Source organism: Strix aluco, chromosome 2 (genome assembly GCF_031877795.1).
Source record: "Strix aluco isolate bStrAlu1 chromosome 2, bStrAlu1.hap1, whole genome shotgun sequence".
In the NCBI taxonomy this organism is placed as follows: Eukaryota; Metazoa; Chordata; class Aves; order Strigiformes; family Strigidae; genus Strix; species Strix aluco.
The window spans coordinates 113,391,543-113,415,153 of NC_133932.1; the positions used below are offsets into that span (position 1 = coordinate 113,391,543).

The 23,611-nt window shown below is 37.7% G+C and overlaps 1 protein-coding gene across 2 annotated transcripts; it reads left to right on the plus strand.

Moving 5' to 3' along the window:
* Positions 1–7,811: 7,811 nt before the first annotated feature.
* LOC141919731 (uncharacterized) lies at positions 7,812–21,421 on the plus strand. 2 transcript variants are annotated; one of them, XM_074815868.1, is made up of 6 exons: positions 7,812–7,946; positions 10,335–12,142; positions 14,566–14,651; positions 15,347–15,392; positions 16,253–16,439; positions 21,238–21,421. In XM_074815868.1, exons 2-5 carry the CDS (start codon positions 10,414–10,416, stop codon positions 16,405–16,407), a joined length of 2,016 nt encoding a protein of 671 aa, XP_074671969.1. In that variant the 5' UTR covers positions 7,812–7,946; positions 10,335–10,413; the 3' UTR covers positions 16,408–16,439; positions 21,238–21,421. The 2 variants fall into 2 exon arrangements, with proteins under 2 accessions (XP_074671969.1, XP_074671970.1); XM_074815869.1 differs by lacking the exon at positions 7,812–7,946 and adding an exon at positions 9,067–9,172.
* The last annotated feature ends 2,190 nt before the right edge of the window (positions 21,422–23,611 follow it).

Sequence of the window (23,611 nt, forward strand, 5' to 3'; positions counted from 1 at the left end):
GAATGAATTCCTTGTTTTGCTTTGCTTGCATGCATGACTTTTGCTCTATCTATTAAACTGTCTTTACCTCAGCCCAGGAGTTTTCTCACTTCTACCCTTCTGATTCTCTCTCCCATCCCACCAGGGTGGAGTGAGCGAGTGGCTGTGTGCGGCTTAATTGGTGGCTGGGGTTAAACCATGACAGCCTAATGTAACACTGTTTTATTTTTATTTTTTAACATACAATGTTAAATGATCTGTGAGGAATTCTGTCTTCTGTTCTTGTAGCCGTTTCCTTTTTAGGTTCATTTTAATCTAGTTTGCCATATTACATAATTTTAAACTTTTTGTCTTTAAGAAGAAAACCAAGATTTTGTCATCTATCTCTTGAAATGTTCTGCAGAGATGGTAGTTTTTCTTTGCTTCTCTGCTAATAGATAACTGAAACCGAGGCTTTGTCTAGCTGAGATGAGACCCATAACGTTTATATTTGATTGTTTTGTGTCCGTCTTTCCTGAAGTAATTTAGACTGTGATGGTATTTTCTTCTTCGAGGTGACCAATAGGACTCATTTTCAGTGAATTAGGAAAAAAATTTACTTTTGTATTTTCATGTTCATCAGTGATACCTGTAGTTTTAGCTGCTACTTCCCCTTAGCAATTGAGTTTTCTGGAAGAAATGTTTTCCCTCTATGCTGGTACGTCATGGAGATGAGGTGACTAGGTGTATGTTGAGAATTGGGGGTTTTCTATACAAAAGAACAGAGACATATATTGCAATTCCCAGCAATAAGAAGACGTTGAAATGAAGTTCATGAAATTGAAATTAAGTACTCAATTAAAAGAGTGATCAGATGTTTCATATAGGTCAGATGTGGAAATATTTCACTTCAGGGTTTCTACTCGTCAGCCATAGGTTTTGGTAACCTATAGTACATGTTATAATAGTCTATGAGAAGTTACTGAACAGTTTATCCCACATCTTGCTCTTAACCAGGAAGAGTTTCTGAAGGCCCATGAACCTGACTTAAGAGTGAATTGACTATATTACTTTTCCCCTATTTAGTATTTTTCCTGTATTGCTTGTAAGAAGAATATACCGCTTTACAGAGATCTTGGCAACAAAAGTACAGACATCAGATCTTTTTCCTGAAGCAAGATAGGTATACCTATTTGAGCTTCATTTATGTCTCTTCGCAGCTGTTTTGTACATGTGCTAAATATTCCGTGAAGTATACCTGAGAAAATTTTAAAACTGTTTTTGCTTTATGAAAACTGCAGTTAGAAGACTGGTCTTATGGCTGTGCAGCAAAATTGCATTATATATGGAGTATAAATGGAATTCTGTGTATGTATACATAGAAAGCACAGTTAGAGCCATGTGTTTCATCCTGTTTCTGTTTTATTCCAGCAGTTTAGTGCAAGTTCTTGTTTCAGATAATGAATACCTAGATTATGTCCATAATGCTGCTTTTTGGTCCTAGGTCTTGAGGAGAGGTTTTATTGTGAGTAAAGATGGCTAACTATGGTTTAATTTTCTGCTGCTCTGTAGGGAATTGAACTGTAAAGGGATTGAATGAGTCTGTCTTTTGCCTGGTTAGTTTGTGGTGTCTTTGTTGAGAATATCAAGCTTTGAGCTCACTAGTAGAAGTAAATGTGACACACTGGATTGAGTTGAGCACATGGAGCTCATGATAGACAAGTAGAAGCTGGGAGAAACAGCATGTTCAGCCTTTAAGAAGAGAAGGCTTGGCTAAAACAGCTTAATGCTACCTTTGCCTGCCTAATGGGAGAGTCTAAAGGTGGATACAGGCTCCTCTTAGATGAGAAGCAATGGATAGAGGTTGCAACATGGGAGACTCCAATTGGATATTAGGTTGTGTAATCTCCATCCCTGGAGTATTCAAAACTTGTCTGGGCAAGGCACTGAGCAATCTGTTGGTATTGCTTTGAGCAGAGGTTGGACCATATGATCTGCAGAGGCCCCTTCTGACATAAATTATTCTTTTCTAATGGATATAGTGAGAGCAGTGTCCACAATGTCAGAAGACTTAGCTGTTAGCTATCAGACTTTTAAATCACTAACAGAATTGCTGCCTGATTTCAGGGTGTTGGATGCAGGCTTGCATTAATGCAGCAGTCTATGGTTCTCGTTCTCAGATGGGCGCTAAGTTTCTGGCTTTAACTGTAGCAGCAAAACTGGCCATACCATTTATTCTGGTTATTTTGTTTCATAGCTGTATGGCAGAGTTCCTCACAAGCACCTGACAACACCTTTAGCTGATTCCCTTTTTTCTCCCTCAGGCAGTATCCGTGGCCACTTGTCTCTTGTCAGCTATATTGTCTTTCCAGACTTAAATACTGGCATGTATCAATGTTTATCTAAAGTAGTGTTTTATTTTCTGTCCAAAGACAGACTTCTGTTGACACTGACTACACTGCAGAATTGAAAGACAGTTCTCTGCATCTATTCATCCCCATCGCTCTAGGAATAATACAGGGCTGTTTTGTAAAAAGTAATCGTCTTCAAGGGATAATTCATCATGTCTTTTGTGTATCTCTAGTCCTTCTGGTGAAAGATGTTTAAAAGGGAAATGAGTTAATACCAAAGAGTAGTATGCAGAAATAGTAAGTAAAAGTTGGATGCCACTATGACAAAGTACTCAGATTTGTTGAAAAAGGTGTAATACCTTCCAGAGAATACACGTTATAATTGAACGCTGTGTAGCTCTCTGTCATTTGAGAGGCATAGAATGAGCGCAATAGCTGGAGCAGATGTTCTAAATAGCAACATTGTCTGCAGTTACAAGTATTTGAAGCTTAATGTTGCTATAATCTAGGTTAGAGTCTGGTTACTTAATATTTACTGATACTGTTTTCTTTACTGTATTCCTCCTGTAACTTTTTTCCCCCTTTTCTCTCTTATTCTTGAACTGCATCTTTCTCATCTGTCTGATCCAAGTCCTGTGTGTTCAGTTAGTACAGTTGTCCTTATAAATCTGGATCCATCTCACCCTTCCCTTTTCTTCCCTGAACTATAAATTAGTGTGGAGAGCTACACTTTATTCTCTATTTTTTTTAATGCTTCAATTCAAACTGATGCTGATTAAAAACTGAGTATATATATATTTTCCTTCCTCTCAGGCTGTCCTTTAGAATTTTTTTCTTATTGTGATGAAAACAATATTTTCTGTCACACAATATATTTTTCTTCATTCCTTTTTTTCTTAGCCTCATTAAGTTTGCAGCATCTTTTTGTATTTTTGAAACTCATACTTTTGTTCCCAGAATTATGGTCTGTGCTTTGGTGGATATTTAATTACATGTCTTTGCTACAATTTTGTTGATTGAAACTATTTTAAATACGGCTAAAATCTGTCATCTTTCATTGAAAGTTCCTAACAGGAAATAGCTTATTACATACCTCTAAATATTCCATTCTGCTCTCATTGTACCTCTGTTGCTTCCTTACCTCCCACTCATATTTTTCCTCAGCTTGATTTTGCTTGTGTCTTATCTCAAACTTCATTTTATATTTGTTTTGTGAGTGAACGTGCCTTGGCAAGAAAGGCCAACATGTCACCCTGTAAATCTAATTTTGACTTTTAAAACCTTTTTGTTGTACTTGCTTATCTCTATATTCTGTTTTGACGGCTGTCATCTATGTGTTCAAATACTGTAATGATATATCACAATATGTAGTTCTCTTTATTGTCTGGTTAAAATAGTGATTTATTTATTTAAAGAGTAGACTCTAGTGGCCGAAATACACAATGAGGATTTTTTTTTTTTTTTTAGGAATTACGATCTGGAAAGTCCATCTTATTTGTTGACCACGTTTTAGGACATGATTTATTTCACAACCTCATGAGAGCCTCAGTAAATCTGCCTTTTCCTGGGTAGAGCTTCTCAAGTGGAACTGCATAAGCACATGCCTGGAAAGTAGTAGACTGTAAGGGAGAGGAACTGAAAAAGGATTGTGAGGTGGCTCACAGAATTTAATTTCTGAACGCAGATCTTATTTCTCCTAAAATCAAGGATCCACTCAGATTCAATACTGTCTTGTATTAGAACTGGTTAGATTATAGACATAACTGGTATGTTGTGTCTCTAACAGCAACTCTTGTTTTTCATTTGGAAAGAAGGTGGTTGATATTTTTAAGGTAATTGTTACAGTTTGTGTGTTTTTTTCAATAGCTGTGAATTGGCCATTAGGCAAATGGGCTTTTTCTTTTTGGTGGATGGTGCTGTTTGTCTGGTTAGTCTGGTCTTCAGCAGTGTGTTTCATGGTTTTCAACGTGGACCTCCAGCTTTGTAAGATGTGGTGTGTAAAGTGTGCTCTGGTGTTGCTGAGAAGAGGGTGCTTAGGATTTAGTGAGAACAGGTTAGTTTGTATCCACATATGCAGTAGTGCTGTGCTTTGTCCAGAAGTTAATGAGAAACAGACTGATCATTGTGTGGGGAGGTGGGATTTTTCTATCCTGTCACAGATTTTTGAAAGTATTCCTTAAAATCTCATGTAGAAATGTCTTTATATCAATAGAAAAATAAGGGGCACTGCTGCACAGCAGGTTACACCAGACTCTTACTAACTAGTGCAAATTTGACTACAGTTCCTGTTTCTTCAAACTACTTCTCAAAGCAGCATATTTCTTGTCTAACCTGGATTAATTTCAATTAGGTTGTCTTCATGCTTGAGCTGGTATCATCCAAGTAATAGAAGTGATGTCATCAAACTTGACAAGATGAATCATACTCTACTTCTAGTGCATAACATTGGCATCTGTGTCCATCATGTTTTCTTCAAAAAAAAAAAACCACTGACAGAGAGGATTTAAATGAAAATTAATTCTATGAGCTTTCATGGGTGAGAAGGCTGCAGTTTCTTATCTGTATTTTAAGTACATCCCGTTAAGATGGATTCAGATCACTTGTAGTATTTCACTTTGTCCTCTTTTTTTCTTCTTCTTAACCTGCTTTTTAACATTGAGACATACTTAATGGTGCAGAGAAATCCAGTCAAAGAAAAAACAGTGTTTCTTCTCTGTCTGTTATCATCCATCAGTACCTCTACTGCTGGTTTGGGGTTTTTTTTCCCTTTTCAGGTTATAATTTTGAATTGTGTCAGGTGAGATATTTGTAGCACCTAAATGAGGTTGAAAATGGCTTTTCAGTTGTTTCACTTGTTCAGGAAGTAGATGTTTGATGCTGGGCACAAACATCTTTAGTGTGTATGTACATATATATCAATCAGTGTACTCAGGATTGATTTCCTTAATGTTGGTCAACATATTCTATGGCTAAGGAGCCAAAATAGGAGATTGGCTCTTTCAGTCAGAAGACATTTATGACTTTCGTGAACCAGGCAGGACAAAGATCAGTCAGATCACCCCACCTGAAACTTCTTGTGGACTGAATGGACTGTCATTTGAAACTGAATTGCTGTTATTAGCACCTCAGGAACTTGGGTTTTTTGATGAGTTTTTTGGTTGGTTGGTGTTTTTATTTGGTTGGTTGTTTTTTTACTTTGAAAAGTAAAGTGGTTGCACTTTGCCATGTATTTGATTAAATGAACAGCTTCTACAGGCACACTTTGATCAAACCAATTGTATGCTATTCTCTGTATACTCTAGATCAGTGTCACTTGTGTCTGGACTCTAACATGGCAGCAGTCTGGCAGTTTATACATTGCACAGAACTCTGCATTCAGCAGTCCTGTAGAAATGATAAAGATAGGAGTAGGTCTTTGAGCATTGTGATAGAATAGCTATTTTATGAAGGTGAGTATTTAAATCTCACCACCACTGGCAATGCTTTTGAGAGACAAAATAATAATAAATACTGAGTTACTTCAGATTGAATCCAATTAGTGGGATCTTTACTGATTTGAGGTGGGGAGCATTAGTTTGCAATGCTGTCATGTGTAAACATTACTTATGAATTATTTATGATGAATTCCCTTAAGATGGGCTGTGAGGCAACCTAACGTTGCTGCTGAAAGTAGTCACCTTGCTCCCAACAGCCACGCTCTTTGTTTTAGCTAGACACTTATTTTACTTCTTGCTTTGGTAAGTTAAATCAGCTCAACAGCAAAGCAAGTAGTTGCTTTCTTTTGATGCTGGCTCAGGCAGCTAAATCTACCCACAAGGAGGGTGCGGGTGGTAGAGGCAGCAAAAGACAGGTAGTGGAAGTGCAAGGGCAACATCTGGAACAAAGTAGGAAAAGGCAACTGTTTCTTCAGCAACAATAAAGTGCTAAGTTGGATGCTCAGCTGTCTAATAGAATTTCAGTTCTCAGGAAGCCAAATAATGCTGACAAGTGATTTTGCATGTGTTTTTTTCCAGTTGCTTGATCACCTAATACCAGTATTCCATTTGGTTTTGAGGAACTGGATCTTTATCGCTCATTTCAGTATTAAAGGCAAGATATGTAACAAAAAGGCTGGTACCATGACTTTTTTTGTTACTCCGAAATTATAACTTCAGTTTCTGTTTGTTGCTGAAGTTAGGTCACAAGGAAATCAGCAATGCACTTGGACTTACCAGGTAGAGAAGGTGAAGAGTATCCCAGTAAATGCCATTTTATGTAGGCAGCTCTACTATAATTTTGATGTTGAAAACCTACCTGCTCCAGAGACTTTGGAGATTAATGATAGCACACATTTTTGAAAAAGCATGTACTTCATTGCTAAATGTCATATAGAATTGCTTTTTAAATTTATCAGTTCCTCTGTATTTCATTACAGCAATGACAGCAGCATTTTTTGATATCAAGCAGATATCAGCTTAGATGTGTGCTAGAACTGAAATTTGTACAACTGCAAATAACTAACTCTTTTCTGGTTTTGCCATTTTCCAGCAAAATGTGACTAACTTCTTTAGATTATTTATGTTGCATGTTCTACCTCAGCAATCATGAAAGTGCATTTGTTTCTCCAGTAGAGTGTTATCTGAGCACTGACTCTCAACCAAGCTGGACAGTGCTATTTTGAGCAGTGAAGTCACATGTAACAGAGTTATGGCAAAATACTTTTAGTATTGTCTAAATGGTAGGCTGAGAAATTTCAAAGTGTTACAAAAAGGGAATTCCTATTTCAACAAAAATGCTATTACATTTTTTTCGGGTCTGTTTGTTACTAACCAGTTTTTAAATACAGAATATATAGCAAAATTTAAATATCAACAGAAGTAGCACCTTTTTTCTTTTCCCTTTTATGTGTGTTGTACGTGTTTAAAAACAACTCATGAGCAAATGCTCCTGTAAAGAAGAAAAGTCTATCTCCATGCTGGTTCTTGAATTTTCTCTGTGTTTGTGTGCCATATGGTTTTACAATAAGGAAAACTCCTAAAAAGTCATGTAGGTGGACTAAAAGAGGAGGAACTAAGATAAAACTGAAGAAAACTAGTAGGCAATTTGCTTCATTAAATGCAAAAACTTTAACATGATACTGGATATACCCCAAGCAGGACGTTTTTTAGCTATGCCATCGTGGTGCATTAGAGTGCTGCTCTGGAGTAGTATTTTCTTAGAATCAGTTGAAAAACAGAAGTTGCCTGGAAAAGTGAAGAATAATAAATTTTATTATTTTGCATTTAGTAGTTCATCACTTTCCTTTTTGCTTTAGTCCTTTCTTTAGGAAATCCAGACCTTCAGAACACTAATTTTGCTGAACTGCTATAAAACCTCCATGTTTCCAAAGTATAGAAATGACATAGTTGTGGTATTTATTATGAACTGTTGGATGTCACTATTGAAGGTCATATCCAGATGTGCTAAATCATCAACCTAGACCAATATTTGCATTCATGAATATTTTGACATGCAACAATTTCAGTGCAATAATAGCTGTTAGTTTCTCTGGATCATCCAGGTTCTTCACTCATTATGTGGTGGATGTATTACTGCTGTTCTTGCATTCAAAGGTGAATCCTGTCCAGTGTAGTTTTCCTTCCTGATTCAGAATTAATGGTAAGGAGAAGAAGTAAATGTGCTGGTGTCTGAGACTTTTTTCTCATTTCTGTAAAGTTCTACAATACCTTTTGTTGTGGCATCCTAGCCTAAGCAAGTTTGTCAGCATTGTCCTGAAAGTGTTGACAGATGTGTCAGGAGTTAGGAACCAGACACGTGCTTGAATCAGTATTAGAGAAGTTCACTTCTATCAGCAGCAGCACAAATTCACATCTGGGAGAAGTGAGTAGTAAGCAGGAGTATAGCTACAATAACAACAAGACTGGAGAAGTCCATTCCTTTCCTGTGCCAGTGCTGACATTGGCAATTTGCTTGTCATTTCTGCAGAGTTGTTATGGTAGCACAGGGGCCTTTAGGGACAATACTAAATTCTTCTTGGAATTGGTACACAAGTCTGATGTTTTATTCCCCACTCCATTAAAAACAATTAAAATGGGACATTATTTTCTATTGTACTGGTAAGGGGTTTTATGCTTCTGAAAATTTTGGAGAATTTCCTCTTCTAAAGTCACTTTTAAGTCATGAATTTTTATCACCGAAGAAGAAAGTTAATGTCAGGATTTAAAATGTAATCTGTGATTAGTATAAGATTTCTGCAAATCTGGGTTATATGTAAGAAAGCAATCTCTTCAACTACCATTTCAGATGCTTCACTTTTATATCATTTAATTCAATAGCCAAATAAGATCTATTCAATCCTGAAACTTTGTCTGGCATCCCATGTCTCTCTTTTTGGGAGAAAGGAGTCACGTTGCTGAGTAGGGAATGTATTGTGAGCAGAATTCGGGGTGGAATTTGTCTTGGCTAACTTGAAGCATCTCCAGTATAGACATCTGCGCTTGAATCATAAGGCACTATGTTGAAAATACACTGATGTGGAAAAGGGAAAGTCAGTTTTCGTTACTCAGAGGAAAGCATCATGTAGACTTAAATGCCAACATTTGGAGGAAATCCCATTTCTTAGTAGGATGTCTGGAGGCCATTATAGGGCAATAAAATTTGTGAGCTTTCCAACAGGATCTTTTCACAGATCCATAGTGCTCGTTGCAGCAATATCAAGGCACCAAGACTTTTGAATCCTGTTCCAGTCAAGGGACTGTAGCTATACTGAGGCTGAGAAGGCTGCTGCTGTGCTTCACACTCAGAGAATTAGGAGGGTTTGCTTTGTAGAGTTCAAATTACAAATTATGAGACTGACAATGAATGAACTGAAGAATAAATGAAAGGTAAGGAGAGGTTTCCGTAGGTGACCTTTAGGTCCTACATTGCCTACTACTGACCAGCTTTCCCTCTGTGTGCACTGTCACACCCCCTTTTTTTATTTCTCTCTTAAGAATTTCAGAATACAGCACTTAAAACAGCTTATGTTACATATGAATGCCCAGAAAATAACTAATTTTACCCTATAATTCTTCTAGCTACTGCTTTGTTTGCTTTAGCATGTTGTGTGAAGTACCATCCTGAACAAAGGGATACAGAAAAGCGAAGAATAGCAGAAAAGAAGCAGATCTTTACAAAGATTTATCAAACTTAGCTTTGAAAATCTCATTTCTCTCTGAAAAGTTGCATAGGGAGAGGTTAGATTTCTGGACTAGGCTTTTTTTATGTATGTTCATTTCAGAGTTAGCTGTCTGGTGGGCTAACATCAAGATTTCAGAGGAGTCACAGTTAGGGCTGCTATTAAATTTGAAGAAAGATGCAGAGAAAAAAATCAGACATTCTGGAAGAGCTACAAAATTAATTGTAAATAACTGCCTACAACTGTGTTTTTTCTGTAGTGTATTATTTTGTTGCTAATAAAATACAACATTTTTTTCCAAATACATATGAATCCACACATAATATACTGAGCAGTAAATAGCAGAGTTGCTGTAGTCACTGTACCTTTACATTATTCAAGTTATTCATTAGTATGCTTGAATTTGAGTCCATCTTATCTAATTATAGTCCATTTAATCTTAATGGATGGAATTTTCTTACTATATCCTGCTCTTAGTACCTTTCTGCTCAGCATGACATTTAATGAAATTTCAGAATAGCAGTAGCTCTCTTTAGTATCTATTATTCAAACATCATTTAGAAAGACATCCAGAAAGATGTTGTTTGGTCTTACAATAATTTGTGATGCTTTTTGTAAAGCTAAGTTAATGAGACAGCAGCTGTGTTTCTTTAAATTGTTTTAAAGTGTTCAAGATTGTTCTGAATTTCTGAATTGTGAAGTGTACATTTGTTTGATTAATAGGTTTTATCTGAGATTTTATCTATTTAAAAAAGCAGATGGCCTGTGTTTGATCATATTAACATAAAGTACCTATTCTTCAAATTGAACACCACGAATATTATTACTGAAATATATTTCTTTTACTTTTTTTTTTTATTTTCACATAGGGAGAAAATTTTAAAGAATAACCCTGGGCACCTGTTGATAAAAGCAAAGCAGAGGAAAAAGCGAAAAAGAAACAAAAAAATGAAAGCCAATCATACAGAAATTACGAAGAAAATGTTAAGCAGAGAAGCTCATTGTCCAATTCCAGATGACCAGGATGCATCAGAAAGTGAAGAGGATGATTCAGAAGAAGAAAACAACAAATCATTGTGTACATTCAGTGAAGGTTCAGAGGATCCAGTAACAGTTTGTGAGGAGCAGCCTAATGGTGATGATGAAAGCCTAAAAGAAGCTGCAGTGGTTTCAAGAGAAAGGTTTCCTGTCACTGTGTCTGAGGTCTCAGTGATGTCTAACAGTGCATTGGAAAAGGAATTGCCTGTAGAAAGTGACTGTTCACTTCTAATAGATGTAAAACCTTTTTCTACTGAAAACCTAACCAAAAATTCATTCAATGATGAGGAAACAAATCAGAAGCACAAAGAAAATCTTTGCAGAAGCAGTTTTCTAAAAATAAGCAGTGAGAAAAATTCCATCCAAAAACCAGAAGGAGTCTCTGAAGATTGTAACATGTCACTGTTAAGCACAGAAAACAAACTCGGATCATATCAAATTACATGTGAACCTGACATGGAAGCTAAGCTGTTAAATTTAAATGAAGAAAAAGAAATCTCTCAGTGTTACAATTCAAATGTACATGATTACGTGCCTCATAATAACACAGAGGACAAAGGTGCATTAAAAGCAGAAGAGAATAGCTCTAATGCCTGGGCATTTTTTTCACTTAATTTACCTACTGAGGAATTGCAGCTGAGCTTTGATACACAATTTTCTCTCTCTTCTTGGTCTGAGGATAAATTTATAGGTGAACAAAGACCCAAAAAAATGAGGAAACCTAAACAGACTCATATGAACAGTTCAACACAGCTAAACTGCTATCAGTCAAATGGAGGATTGGTAAAGGAAAACCATCAGGTAACAGTAACCGAGGAGGCTGGCAATGTAATAAGGAATGGTCTGTTGGCATCTCCAGCTGGTGAAGTGCACTTTGATTCTCTTGTGGAAGCCAGGGCCACCTTCATGCAGTGTTCGAGTGAAGTAAATGTTCCAAGAAATGATGCTGCACCAATTACATCAAAGAGGAAAAGATACAGAAGAATTGTCAACTTGGCACCAAAGTTTAATCTACCAAGACAGATTGCTGGTAGTACAGAGGGAGGGAAGGAAGTCCCAATAAAAGATGATGTTCCCCAAAAAAGTGTTTTGGAAGTGAGGCAGAAGAGCTTTCTACGCAAGGACTGTGGAGAGGAACGTGAACAGGACCGTGCATTGCAGGAATATTCTGCACCTTACAGTGGCACTGAGGCAACCTATTCCTTACCCACCCTGGATGAAGATGCTCTGTTACATGATATTTCTTACATTCACGTGGGACAATCTTCTATGCCAAAATATTCCTGCAGGACTTGTGTAGTTTCCCGGACAAACGAGAAGCAAGCTAGAACTTTTAAGCAACAACAGGTAGTTGATAAAAAAGAGAGCAAGAGTGACCAAGTTTCTTCAGAGGTTACAAATAGCCAACCAGATATTTTGACTTCTGTTAAAGTTGTTTCTGAATATCCAGAAGATTTTAGTATATTGGCAAGCTGTGGTGAAAATGTGCATGAAGCAGATGACCCTGAGCCAGCAGAGGCCTCACAACTTGAAAATAATCAAGATGTGAATATGAAATGTAGTTTTCTGGGACTTCCCTTATCATTAGGATTTGCTTTTCAACTTGTGCAGCTCTTTGGTTCTCCAGGTCTTCCACTGGGTAATAATCTTCTTACTACTCCTACGTAAAATAAAAAAAAAAAAAAACCAAACCCCAAACAACCCACAGCGCACCCCCCACCCCCAACCACAAACAAAACCTAAAACACTCCCCCAAACCCAAAAAAACCCAAACCCCCCTATGTTTAAATGCTCATTTTTATTGCATGTACCAATTAATCAAATACTACTCCTATTGAAAGGAATCACTGCTGCTTTGGTGATTATTTTGTTTTATTTTTTACCTAAGATCTTCTGTCACTGTCAGAGGTGCTATTTGGTTTGGCCTCATATTTACAGTCTTTTTAGTAAAAAAAACTTACTAACTTAAAAGTGTGAAGCTCTTGTTGATGTTTTAATACATCCTACTGAGTAAGACTTTACCATGTTGATTACAAAACTAAATGAAAGCATGGTACAAAATGTGTGCTCTTATATAAAGTTTACATGTTTGTTTTTATATTCTACCTGGTTGGTACAGTAGCATTCCTTTTTCCTTATTTAGTAAAGTTTACACACACTCTTATGTGGCTTAGATACTGTTGAAAATATTTCCCAAAACTTAATTTGATTTGAAATTGATTATCAAACTTACAAGATGCATTTTCTGATGGTGAATACCTTCTTTTTAGTCATGCATGGTTAAGAAGTGTCTCAGTGTTGTATAGTTGCCTTCCAGAGCTCCAGTTGTCATATTTTTGTAGTTTTCTGTTTAGTCATTTTAAGTTAGCAGCTAGAAGGATGATGGTCAGTCCTCAAAGGGGTTGTGTGTGACAACCATGATTTCTAAATCTACTGCAGACTAATGTAACCCTACAGAGCTGTAGCCAGCAACAACAACAGACATTTGTTTGGAAATCACCCTAGGACATGGTGCTGTGTACGCTTCTGCTGAAAGAGCCACGTTCCCTGCGCATAAAGTTTTGTAACTTTGGTCCAAATTTAGTCAGTGGAGAATCAGTAACTTTGATTTGGCCAACCAATAGGATTAAAATCATAGACTGGTTTTTCAGCACATAGACCCTATACACCTGTTTGTTTCAGTAGAATTTAAAGTTAAGCATGTATTTTCATATGAAAATTTGAAGATGACAGCTGAGGAGCAGCTTATGTTTGTTTATCTGCCCAAACTGACCTCAGGATTCTATGTTTTTATTGCAAAAATCGATGACAATGCTACCTGCCAGAACAGTGATGCAATCCCCTGGCAGCATTACTCAGCTTGGTCCCCAAAGAGCCTGCAGTGCTGCTTTAGCCAAATTTGGCACCACACACCAAAGAACTTGCCATATAGAGCTGAAATAGAGCAGAGAAGTACTGCTGATGTCCTCAATTATTACATATAAAACATTTTTCTCCTCCAAACTTGGTAAGTCTCCATATCTGTGATCTTAAATTTCATCATCTTGGAGGGAGTTGGCCATGAATTGAAAACAGGGATCTTCCAGGAATAAATTAAAAACAGGCATTCAGAAGCACTCAGTAGGTTAGTGAATCAAATATCGTTCTTCTCTGAGTCAGTAGCAGTTGAAATTCTCTGGTATTTAGATGAGTTTCCTTTAGAAATAGACCTTTAAGGAATAGAACCCCACCTCGATACCTCTCTGAAGCCCTGACAGCTTCTGATTGCTTTTTGTTGGAGTTTTTCCATCAAAATTGCAACTGCTGTCTGTAGAAGGCTGGCCACATCCTCATGCCTTCATAATTTTCCTACAATTTCAAAAATTCTTGTGCTTTTTGTGACCTATTATATATTGATAGGCTATGTATTTGTGTACTATTTATTTATGTACACATCTGAGCTATGGTATTTTACAACCCTGGCAATTGCAGTCAATTTTTATTGAAATTATTTTGGAGGGGATATTTTTGGTAAATAAATGTCTTCGGTTATTTATAAATGAAAAATTTAGTTGACAGACTTGCTTGTATGATTCTCATATAAGCACGGAATATATTTTAGACTGTTTTCCTACAAAGAATCTCTTTTCAGCTTCTTAGTGTTAGAGTTAAAACATTTCAGAAAGTAATTTCTTTAGTGATATTACACAAATTCCTATAATAAAACATTTTAAAATTTAAAGATTGTTACTTAAGTTGCATTTTGTTTCATTTATGGGATGAAAGCTTTCTGTTTTTCTTGTTTGTGCCTAGTTTTGGGGGAGTATGTGGGGGAAATGAAAGTATGGTAGGAAGGCCTTTGCCTAAAAAAAGAAACCAAAACCAAATCTCCCTCCCCCTCCCATGCACTGGCCTTAGATTCTAGAAAACCTAAATTCTGACTTTGCTGCTGGCTGATTTAAATATCTGCTCATTCTTTAAAAACTATATATATATAATGTGTGAAAAAATTGTAATTCAGTGATATATTTTGGTTATGGAGAGATCTGAACACTCAACTGCAAAAAATATTTTCTTCTGCAGAATCCTTGTTGCCAGATGATTATATAGTTCCTCTTGACTGGAAAGTTTCAAAGATGATCTATTTACTGTGGAAGACCTCTGTGGAGGTACGAATTTTAGGGGATTTCGGAAGGCTTTCCAATATTCTAGGTGTAAAGAGGAATTCTTCAGTTCATAAGCAAGATGATGTTCTTTGCTAGTAAATTTGCTTTGTTTTTTTAATACCTGCAATGAGGAGATGGATGTTTTATGTACTCTTCTGAATATTTCCAGAATCAGCTCCAGGTCCACTCAGGTTTTGAAAGATCAGCTTCAGAAACTTATACAAAGTAGATGAAGGAGAAAAAAACCCCAACACCTTTTCCTTGATCCTTGTGTCCTGATCTGGCCTACATTCATTAAGTACAACCTACTGTCATCCGGTTGTTTTCCTTCTATGGTTTTCTTCCATCATCAGAGCAAATTTCATCCTCCACTACCTGTGGCTTCTTCATGCCTACTTCTACAAAGAGGTGTAGCAGAGAAGTCATTCTGAGTGACTGATGCCAACTTAATTCTCCTTGTCTAATTTGAAAGTGTTAACTTACAAATTACTTTTTTTTCCCCACTGTGGCTGTTGCTTTGTGAAGGTTTGTTTTTATTTAAGGAGCACTGTAGTGTCTGGTAGTGTAAATGAGGAAAATCCTGTAAATACAATGAAATAGTAATTATAAAATAGAGCATGGACCTTGTTCTTTCCCAGAAGAACAAAATCTCATCACATACTTTCTTCTTTTCTCTGGACTATTATTATTTATCTTAGGAAAAACAGAAAACAGATGGATTGCAGAATGGAAGTGCCTTGGCTGGTAAGTGTGTTCTGTGATACAAAAACTGTATAAAATACTTCTTGTTCAGAAGAGAAAATAGTTAATGCTATAGTGTGTCGACGGTTTCAACACAAATGAGTGATAGCACTCCTCTTTGGAAAGGCACTAGGATGTGATAAATTAATTTGTGCCTTTGCTGATTGTTTACATAGTATGGCAGGGCTATGGTTGCTGAGGATCATCACTTCTCATTTCCTGATGCAAGTGCTGAAATTTCTTGCCTTTTAACGTTTCCCATATGGAATTAATTCAATACTTAGCTCAAGTTTACCCATTCCAGATCAGAAGGACATTTAGCATGAAGAAGTCTTTCTTCAGGCTTTATTTCTCTGAAAGATTGAACATCTTCAACTTATTTAAACTTAATGATCACAAAAAATTGCTAGCTTAATAATGGGTGACACAGTTGAGCGGCAAAAGATATCAGGGCCCACGGGAATCTCTGGACTTCTGCATGCATTGATTTCTGCAGTGTGGAGGTTGTGGGATAAGGTTGCTGGTTGTCTCTTTCCATGATTTCTGTATTAGTTTAGTATAATTTCACAAGTTCTGTAATATGAGATTGAAATGACACAATAGTAGCTCCCTGGAAGCTGATAGGATTTGCCGTCTAAAATAGGAGAAGAGTACACACACACTCTCTCACACTCATCCACTCACACTCTCTCTCTCTCTCCCTCCTACTCTTTCTCTGCCACTTAGGAGGCAAAATCAAGACTATTTGATGAAATAAAAGCTTGTTCTAGAAATACTCTATCCTGACGCAATAGAAATGACAGACTACAGAAGATAATTTCAGGTGTCTTTGGCTGCAGTTTGTAATTTGTATATTTTTTTAGATGATACTGTTAGTCTTGAAGATAAAAATCACCAAGAGAATCAAGACTCTTCCGAAACACTTCCAGAAATGGAGCTGTTTCAAGGAGTGATAGAGGAGAACATCATGACATACACTAGCACTGGCTGTCTGGATGCTGTGTTTCATCAGTTATGACTGACCATCTTAAATTCTGCATGAAGGAAAAGGTAATTGGTCACACTTGTGAATGCATTTCATCCTTGTATTATGTTTGACCAAGCGGCTAAAGAACATTGTTATAATTTTTAAGGTGCATTTAGTATCACTCAACTTACTTGATTTTTTTTTTTCTTCAAGTTAGGGTTGAGGGGGTTTTTAAGCCTGAATGGGAAAAAGAGAAGGCATCATTTTGTTATTAAAGTCATATAATTTTTTTTTTCTCTGAAATCTAAAACCTGCCTGGTGAACTGAAAGCAGTGGTCTAGGATGCCTAAGAGCTGGACTTTATTCCCAGTTTGATACTGTGGCAATCTGTTGTGAGTCATGTTGTTTCAGTCCTATTTTCCTCTTCTCTTCATCATGGAGAGCAATGCTGACTCTGTTAAGGGTCTAATTATGAAGAGCACTGTATGAGCAATAAAACAGTATTTCACCAAGTTATGAAAAAGTGACAGTTTTGTTTTTCAGTAGAGAATCAGCATCAGGAAGTTGCAATAGGACTCCATATATTGAAATGTTAATTTTTCATGAATGTTTTCATTTGGAATGACAAAGCGTGCTAGTCCGTATTAGAAAGTATGCTATTGCGTTCATGCTTGTCTTGTGAATTTTTGAACCCTCTGGTAACTTGGCAAAGTTTCTCTAGTTTGTTTATGTGAGATATTTTAGGTACATTGTGACAAGACGGGAAGGACTTTTGGATCCAGCTGGAAAATGCTAGCTTAACTTCTGTAACATTTTGCATCAGTTGTTCTTTCTAAAGTGAAAAATGGATTAATCTGTAGTTTTAAAACAAGTAAACGGAGGTACATGGAAATAGAATAACTTGCAACGTGGGCAAATGGAGCCAGGAAAAAAATTCCAAATGCTGAGGCTTAAATTATTTCCATCCAGATGTCACAGGACTGCTGGAATATCATCCACTTGGGGTCTGGCCAGGGGTCTGTGTCACCCGATGTCCTGTGCCTGACCTGAGCATGAGTCGATGGCTGGAGAAGTCAGAGAGGCAGACACACGCTGTGTTGGGACAGTCATAAAAGCAGAAGTTGACATTTTAGAAGGTTTCTTAATTTTCAGTGGAGGTTCATGACAGAAGTAAAGTGGTTGTATAGTTTGGGTTGGAATTGAAACTTCTTGAATGGGGGTTGATTTGATTATATGCATTTTTATATCATTGATGACAAAAATGACACTGCAGGTCATTTGCTGATTAGCCTGTACCAACTACCAATGTAGGAAGATGCGGGGAATCTTTCTGAACCATGTAGTACAGACAGCACTGATCTCACAAAGTGCTGTCAGCACAGGTTATTAATAACATCAAGAATATCTGGTAGCAGTATTGTCCTCTTACATAATCAAATACTAAAATATTTGGTGAGAAAATAAAAAATATTTTCACCAAATACTTAGCCCTGTATCGGCCACAAATTTTTATAAGTTACTTATTTATAATATTGTAAATGTGAACACTCCACAGGCAAGATTTTTGCTTATGATACTGACTGACTGTCTCAGTGTTGATTTGTAACCTAAGCTACTACCTAGAAATGTCCAGGCTTATTGATTAAAATCTTTTTATGCTAAAGAAACAAACTTGGAGAGCTCTGTTCTCTACCCTGAAGAAAATTGTGATTAATCTGGAAATGGATTATTTTTTTCTTTGTGTGCTTCAAGAAAGGAAAGACATATGCTAGCAGAGTATCCTGCCTTATTGTCCATACCTTTATCCAGTTGCTGAATCCAACAAATTGTTTTTTTCTGTTAGATTTACCCTCTTTGTCTTCTGCCATGTTACTTCCAAAACCATTTCAGCGTTGCTCTCCTTGTTGTAAGTGCAACAGAAGTGATCCGCAGCTCTGTGTGTGAGCCAGCCACTGACTTCTGGTCTGAAACGAAACGTAGTTAAACCCCAGTTTGTTACATGACATTGTAGTTTAATACTCTGCTGCGCTGCCTCGTGTTAGCTCTGGGGAATATAGAATTAAAGCAATGCTTGTTTTGCTGTGACAGAAGACTTGCAGTCAGTGTTTGGTTTTAAAAAAAAAAAAGGCATTGCACGCTCTACGCAGAAGGACTTGGTCATGAAGATCTGTGCTGGGGTGGCATGGTGGAGGTCCCTGCTGGCAGACAAAGTCTATGTAACGGTTGATTGCCCTGGTCCTGGCCACACGGCCCCATCCTCCTTGCAGCAGTTTCAGTGCTCAGCAAAGCCTTTGACTTGGGAATGCCAAACTGGTTAGGGCTTTGTACTGGGAGAAGGAAGGAAGTTAGCTGGGGGGTTTTGTGAGTTTTTTGGTTTGGGGTTTTTTTTTAGTTCAACATCTGATAGGAGTTGGGGAAAGTCCTGATGACTATTGGAGGGGGAAGATGGGACACCAGAGGTCAGATGGGTTTAGGCTGCTCTGGAGCTGTGGTCTGCTGCCTCGGGCTGAGCTGGCGTGATGGCTGGCTGCTGCTGAAAGCGGGAAGTGCCCTTCCTCCTAGCCCTGCTCCAGTTGTCAGCTCTGGCACTCGCTGGCTGACACGAAGGCTATAATTTAGCGCTCTAACCCCACAGGAAACAAATGGATAGTTTTCTGCTGGACTGGCGAATTTAGATAAGCCTGTGTAAGGTCCAACTCCGTGCCAGAGCTGTAGCCAGGGAGCAGATGGGGCTGTGCTGCTGCAGACGCGAGGGGAAGATGTGCAGCGCTGCTTGCTTGGGTGGCAGTAAGCCCTGGTACCAGGGACTGCGTACTGTGCAACCGTACCTTCAGATGAAAGACTGCTTTTAAGCTTATACAAATGTTAGGACGTTAAATTTATTTTTCTTTAAGTATGTGAAAAGCAAAAAACATCTCTTAGGGTTTTCAGTTGACTCATGCTCACTGTCAGGCACAGGATACTGAGTAATGCAGACCCCTGGCCAGACCCCACATGGGTCTTCTGGCAGTCCTCTGAAGTCTGCATGTGTAAGTGCTGTAAAAAGCAGATGAGTTTTTTCCAGTCAATGGTGCCCCTGGTTTTGAAGGATAACGTTATCTTTCCTCACTACAAAGTCTGGTTGCTGATTAAAGCAGACTTGCCAAGAATGTCCCAGAGTGGTTGTAAAACTACTCAAGTGATCAACTATAAATGTTGAAACAGATTTGATTTCATCAAATGTCAGGAAAAATAAAAATAAGAAAACTGAGACATTCCTACTGAAAGCTTTTAAAATCATAGTAAATAAATGGAGAGCTACAGTCCCTTTAGATTGGAAAGTAAACTAAGCATTACTGGCCAAGTGCAACTTAATCTGTTAGCCAGATGATTATGCTGCTGCGTTCATGTCATGTAAGGGTGTTTTGAATTAAAATGGGAGCGTGAACAGTGGTGGTGTTCCTCTGTGAAAACACAAGGTTAATCTCAAATTGTTGTGAGAAGTCCTGATTGCAGTGTTGGCAGCACATCAGTATTTGTTCTGGAGATTAAGCAAGAGACCCCGGTTTAAAAAATGCTGAGATCAGTGAAAACAGCATTATTTTGGTGCTCCTTAGACCAGGACTCACAAATGCTAGATGTTATACAAACATAGAACAAGAAGACAAACCCCAATGTCAGTTTAAGCATTTGTCTGTAGGACTACTGCAAAACATGCTGGCATGTTTCTTTTTGAAGTGTAGCGGTCAGTAACTCCCTGCAGGAAGAATTCCTCCATGACAGCCTGGTAGGGTCGTGGTTTTGATGAGACAAATCTCTCGATGACATGTGTTACCACTCCTCCTTTCCCTGGCCATGCTATTCACTTCACTTCCCTTTGCTGGACGCGATGCTTCCGCAGCTAGAGTGAAGTAGTTCAGCTCTGTCATCCAATGCATGAAGACATCCAAAAAGTTTTCAATCTGGACCATCAAGCTGAAACAAATTGTCCTACAGCAGGATATGGGGCTCTTTGCAAGAACATATAGCTGGGACAAGCAGGACAGTCTTTCAGCTAGCATGGGAAAAAAAAAAGATAGAAAGCAGGCTAAAGCAATCTTCCAGTATTGTCACAGAAAATACCATCCCATGACCAAACCTTTTCCAGTTGCTACTTTGATACAACGATAATTAAAAAAAGTTTTCTCTATCCTTTGACATTTAGCCACTAATTTTAAACAAAATGAAGCATGAAAAAATGTACAGAATTATGACCAGAAAACCTCACCTGCCTTTTACAGTGCTTACCAGGAAAACTGGGCCTAAAACTTACTTAAGCAGAAAGTATAATTACCAGGGGGAATAAGAGGCACCCAGAACAGTGTTTCTGGAGCTCTTAGAAAAGGGTAACCATCAAGTTGTGCTGCTGCCTTACCTGAACTCTGTAACTTGGAGGCCTGTGAGGTCCTGAGTGAATGTAACAAGGGAAAAAATTTGCAACATAACAAAACAATTATGAGATGTAGCTATGCTAGAGTAGTATTGGTTGAATGGCTATTCATTATATAGCGTTTGTGATGTGTAGAGAAAAGAAAATTCCACTGTGTTACTCTTCTTATTTTTCAGCCTCGAGACTGCTGGGTCCCTACTGTCTCTAGTTTTGACATCCAAGTTTTTTTCTCTTCCTTTTCCATCCTCTTTGCATTTTTTATTTTTCCTTTGCTTTCCATCATCTGCTTCCTCTCCATTCTTTTTAACTTTTTAAAAAAATAACCAACAGCTGAGTATGAGAAAGAGACTTTTAAAAATATCGGACAGGTGAACTCTCATCAGTCTGAGGATCGATCTGCAACCATCAAAGTCTTTCTACAGTCTGTGCTGTTGTGGATCAGCAGAATCTCTTCTTTTTTTTTTTTATTTCAGAAACTTCTCACTTTGATTCCACCATGGAAGGACTTCAGTTGGCTGCCAAGGATTTTAAATGTGATGAATAACCTGGAAGAAAGTAACCACTGTAGATTTTTGGTGTGAATCTTTGGCCATCTTCCCCCCCAGCCCCCCAATATCAACCTCTCTGTCCCTGCAATAAAAATCAAAATTGAGATAACTTTGTTTTGTGTGGCAAGAGGTCACTTTTTGAAGCCATTTGGGATTTATACCTTCTCAGTACATCCTTGAGTGTGGTACAAAGAGATTGAGAGTGGAGACCAGTAAGCAGAAAGGTGGTGTCTGTTGGCATGAGGCGTGAGCTTCAGGCTCTGGTATTTAATTCACTTGTATCAGGATCCAAGACGTTGCCACACAAACCAGTACATGAACTGATAGTGATGCCTACCTGCAGGGAAAGGTGCCTGTTATGTGTTTTATCCTACTTCTGCCTTTCATCCTGTCAGTCATAATTACATCCCAGTCTCTTTACAGTGTCAAGTGACAAAAGTCTTTAATCATTCCTATTCTTTCATCCAGAGGTGCACAACTTACCTTGTTTTCTTCTGAGACCAGGCTTAATGCTTCCCTTCAACTAGACTCATTTGGGACTATGGAAATAAGGAGAAGATTTCACTGTAGACCCGATTCAAACGAACTGGAGGAAATATGCGTATGGTTTGTGGTAGGCTGATAAGACCTATAATTAACATTGGTAATCAGTGATTTGATGTTTTTGTTGGTGTTTTTTCCATTTTTTACTTAAAATTCTGGTGATGTGAGGAGAAATTTAAGCTAAGAGCAGTTGTTTCCTTTTTTTTTTTTTTTTTAATATTGGGGTTTTCCTTCAAAGTTAAGGGTGGTGTTTGTTCCTCAGATGGAACAGTAACCTTACTAGTAACAACTCCATTACTGAGAAAATTATCCCAGTAACACAGGTGGAGTGTTGGTTTGCTAGGGGAGACAAGCAGCAGAAATTAGTAAAACCTCAACAGTAAAAATCTAAAATTTTGCTCATATAAATGTCTATGTAAGGCCCACAGAGCTATCAGAAAAATGGGAAGCATTTACATATGTAGAGTGAGCTAAATTACATAGATGATGAATTTCATCCCATGTTTTTAAAACACAATTTCATGGTTTTTTTTCCCCAATGTAACTGGATTTATCTATGTGGATTTTTTTTTTTTTTGTGGAGACTGTAAGCAGGGTGCGGCTTCTCCACCAGCTCTCTTGCTTTTGCTTTTCTGGAGAAGCACTAAATTGCCCTGATGTATTGCTGTGCTCCATAAAATGTTGTGATGTGTTCTGTGCATCTGTCTTTAAAGCAGTGCTTGTGATGCCCAGGAATGGAGTGCTGAGGGTAGACCCAGTTTGTGATGCCGAGGTGGCTGGCACTTTCACCTGCAGAAGGACATAAGTGTAACCACAAACAGGAGGAGGAAAGCAGAAAGAAAGAGGTGTGGTGGGATGGACCAGAAAAGAAGGGGCCTGTGGAGACAGAGGAAGTTCATGAAGGATAGCTATGGATGAGAAAAATTGTGAGTGCTTGCTGAAATAGCAACTAATGAAGGTGAGAGGGGCAGTAGGGAATGCAGGGAGCTGGAAGGACAAATCAAATGACACCTAGTTAAGTTAATAGTTAATCAGAAGATTTATCAGAAAGAGCAACCTTTGTCAATTATAAGACATGCATAAAGGTGGAAGTTTCTTTGTAGTGAGAGGGAGTGACAGAAAAGACAACTATCACCTCACTTAGGGCGAAAAGGGTGAGAAAAGGTCAGTAAAAGGAGAAGCAAGGAAGCTTAGGTGGTGTGTACTTGTCAGAAAGAATATATCCCACTTTCACACCTTCCAGATCCAGAATATTTATCCATTTATTCATCCATCTCCTCTTCCTCATCTTTCCCTGTATCCTTTCCATTGTGCATCAGCTGAAGAGCCAGACTGCAGTCATGCTGAAGCTCCACTGTGGTCTAAATTGCTGATGTGTCCCTACTCTCCACTTAAACAAATACTGTGTATACATGTAAGCAGTGAAAGATGTATGTATCTCTAAATGTTCTACCATTTTCTACCATTGGTGGAATTTACTGGATGCGCTTTTTTCATGCATTTCTCATGTATGTGTGATTTTCTTTTTTCTTTTCTTTTCTTTTCTTTTCTTTTCTTTTCTTTTCTTTTCTTTTCTTTTCTTTTCTTTTCTTTTCTTTTCTTTTCTTTTCTTTTCTTTTCTTTTCTTTTCTTTTCTTTTCTTTTCTTTTCTTTTCTTTTCTTTTCTTTTCTTTTCTTTTCTTTTCTTTTCTTTTCTTTTCTTTTCTTTTCTTTTCTTTTCTCTCCTTTCCTTGGCTGGAAATGTACTGCTCTTACA

Excerpts from the sequence above, each read along its gene's own strand:
- LOC141919731 (XM_074815868.1), top strand. The coding sequence starts at position 10,414 with ATGAAAGCCAATCATACAGAAATTACGAAGAAAATGTTAAGCAGAGAA. Across the intron at positions 14,652-15,346 it reads TGTGGAAGACCTCTGTGGAG|GAAAAACAGAAAACAGATGG; the intron begins GTACGAATTTTA and ends TATTTATCTTAG. Across the intron at positions 15,393-16,252 it reads GAATGGAAGTGCCTTGGCTG|ATGATACTGTTAGTCTTGAA; the intron begins GTAAGTGTGTTC and ends ATATTTTTTTAG.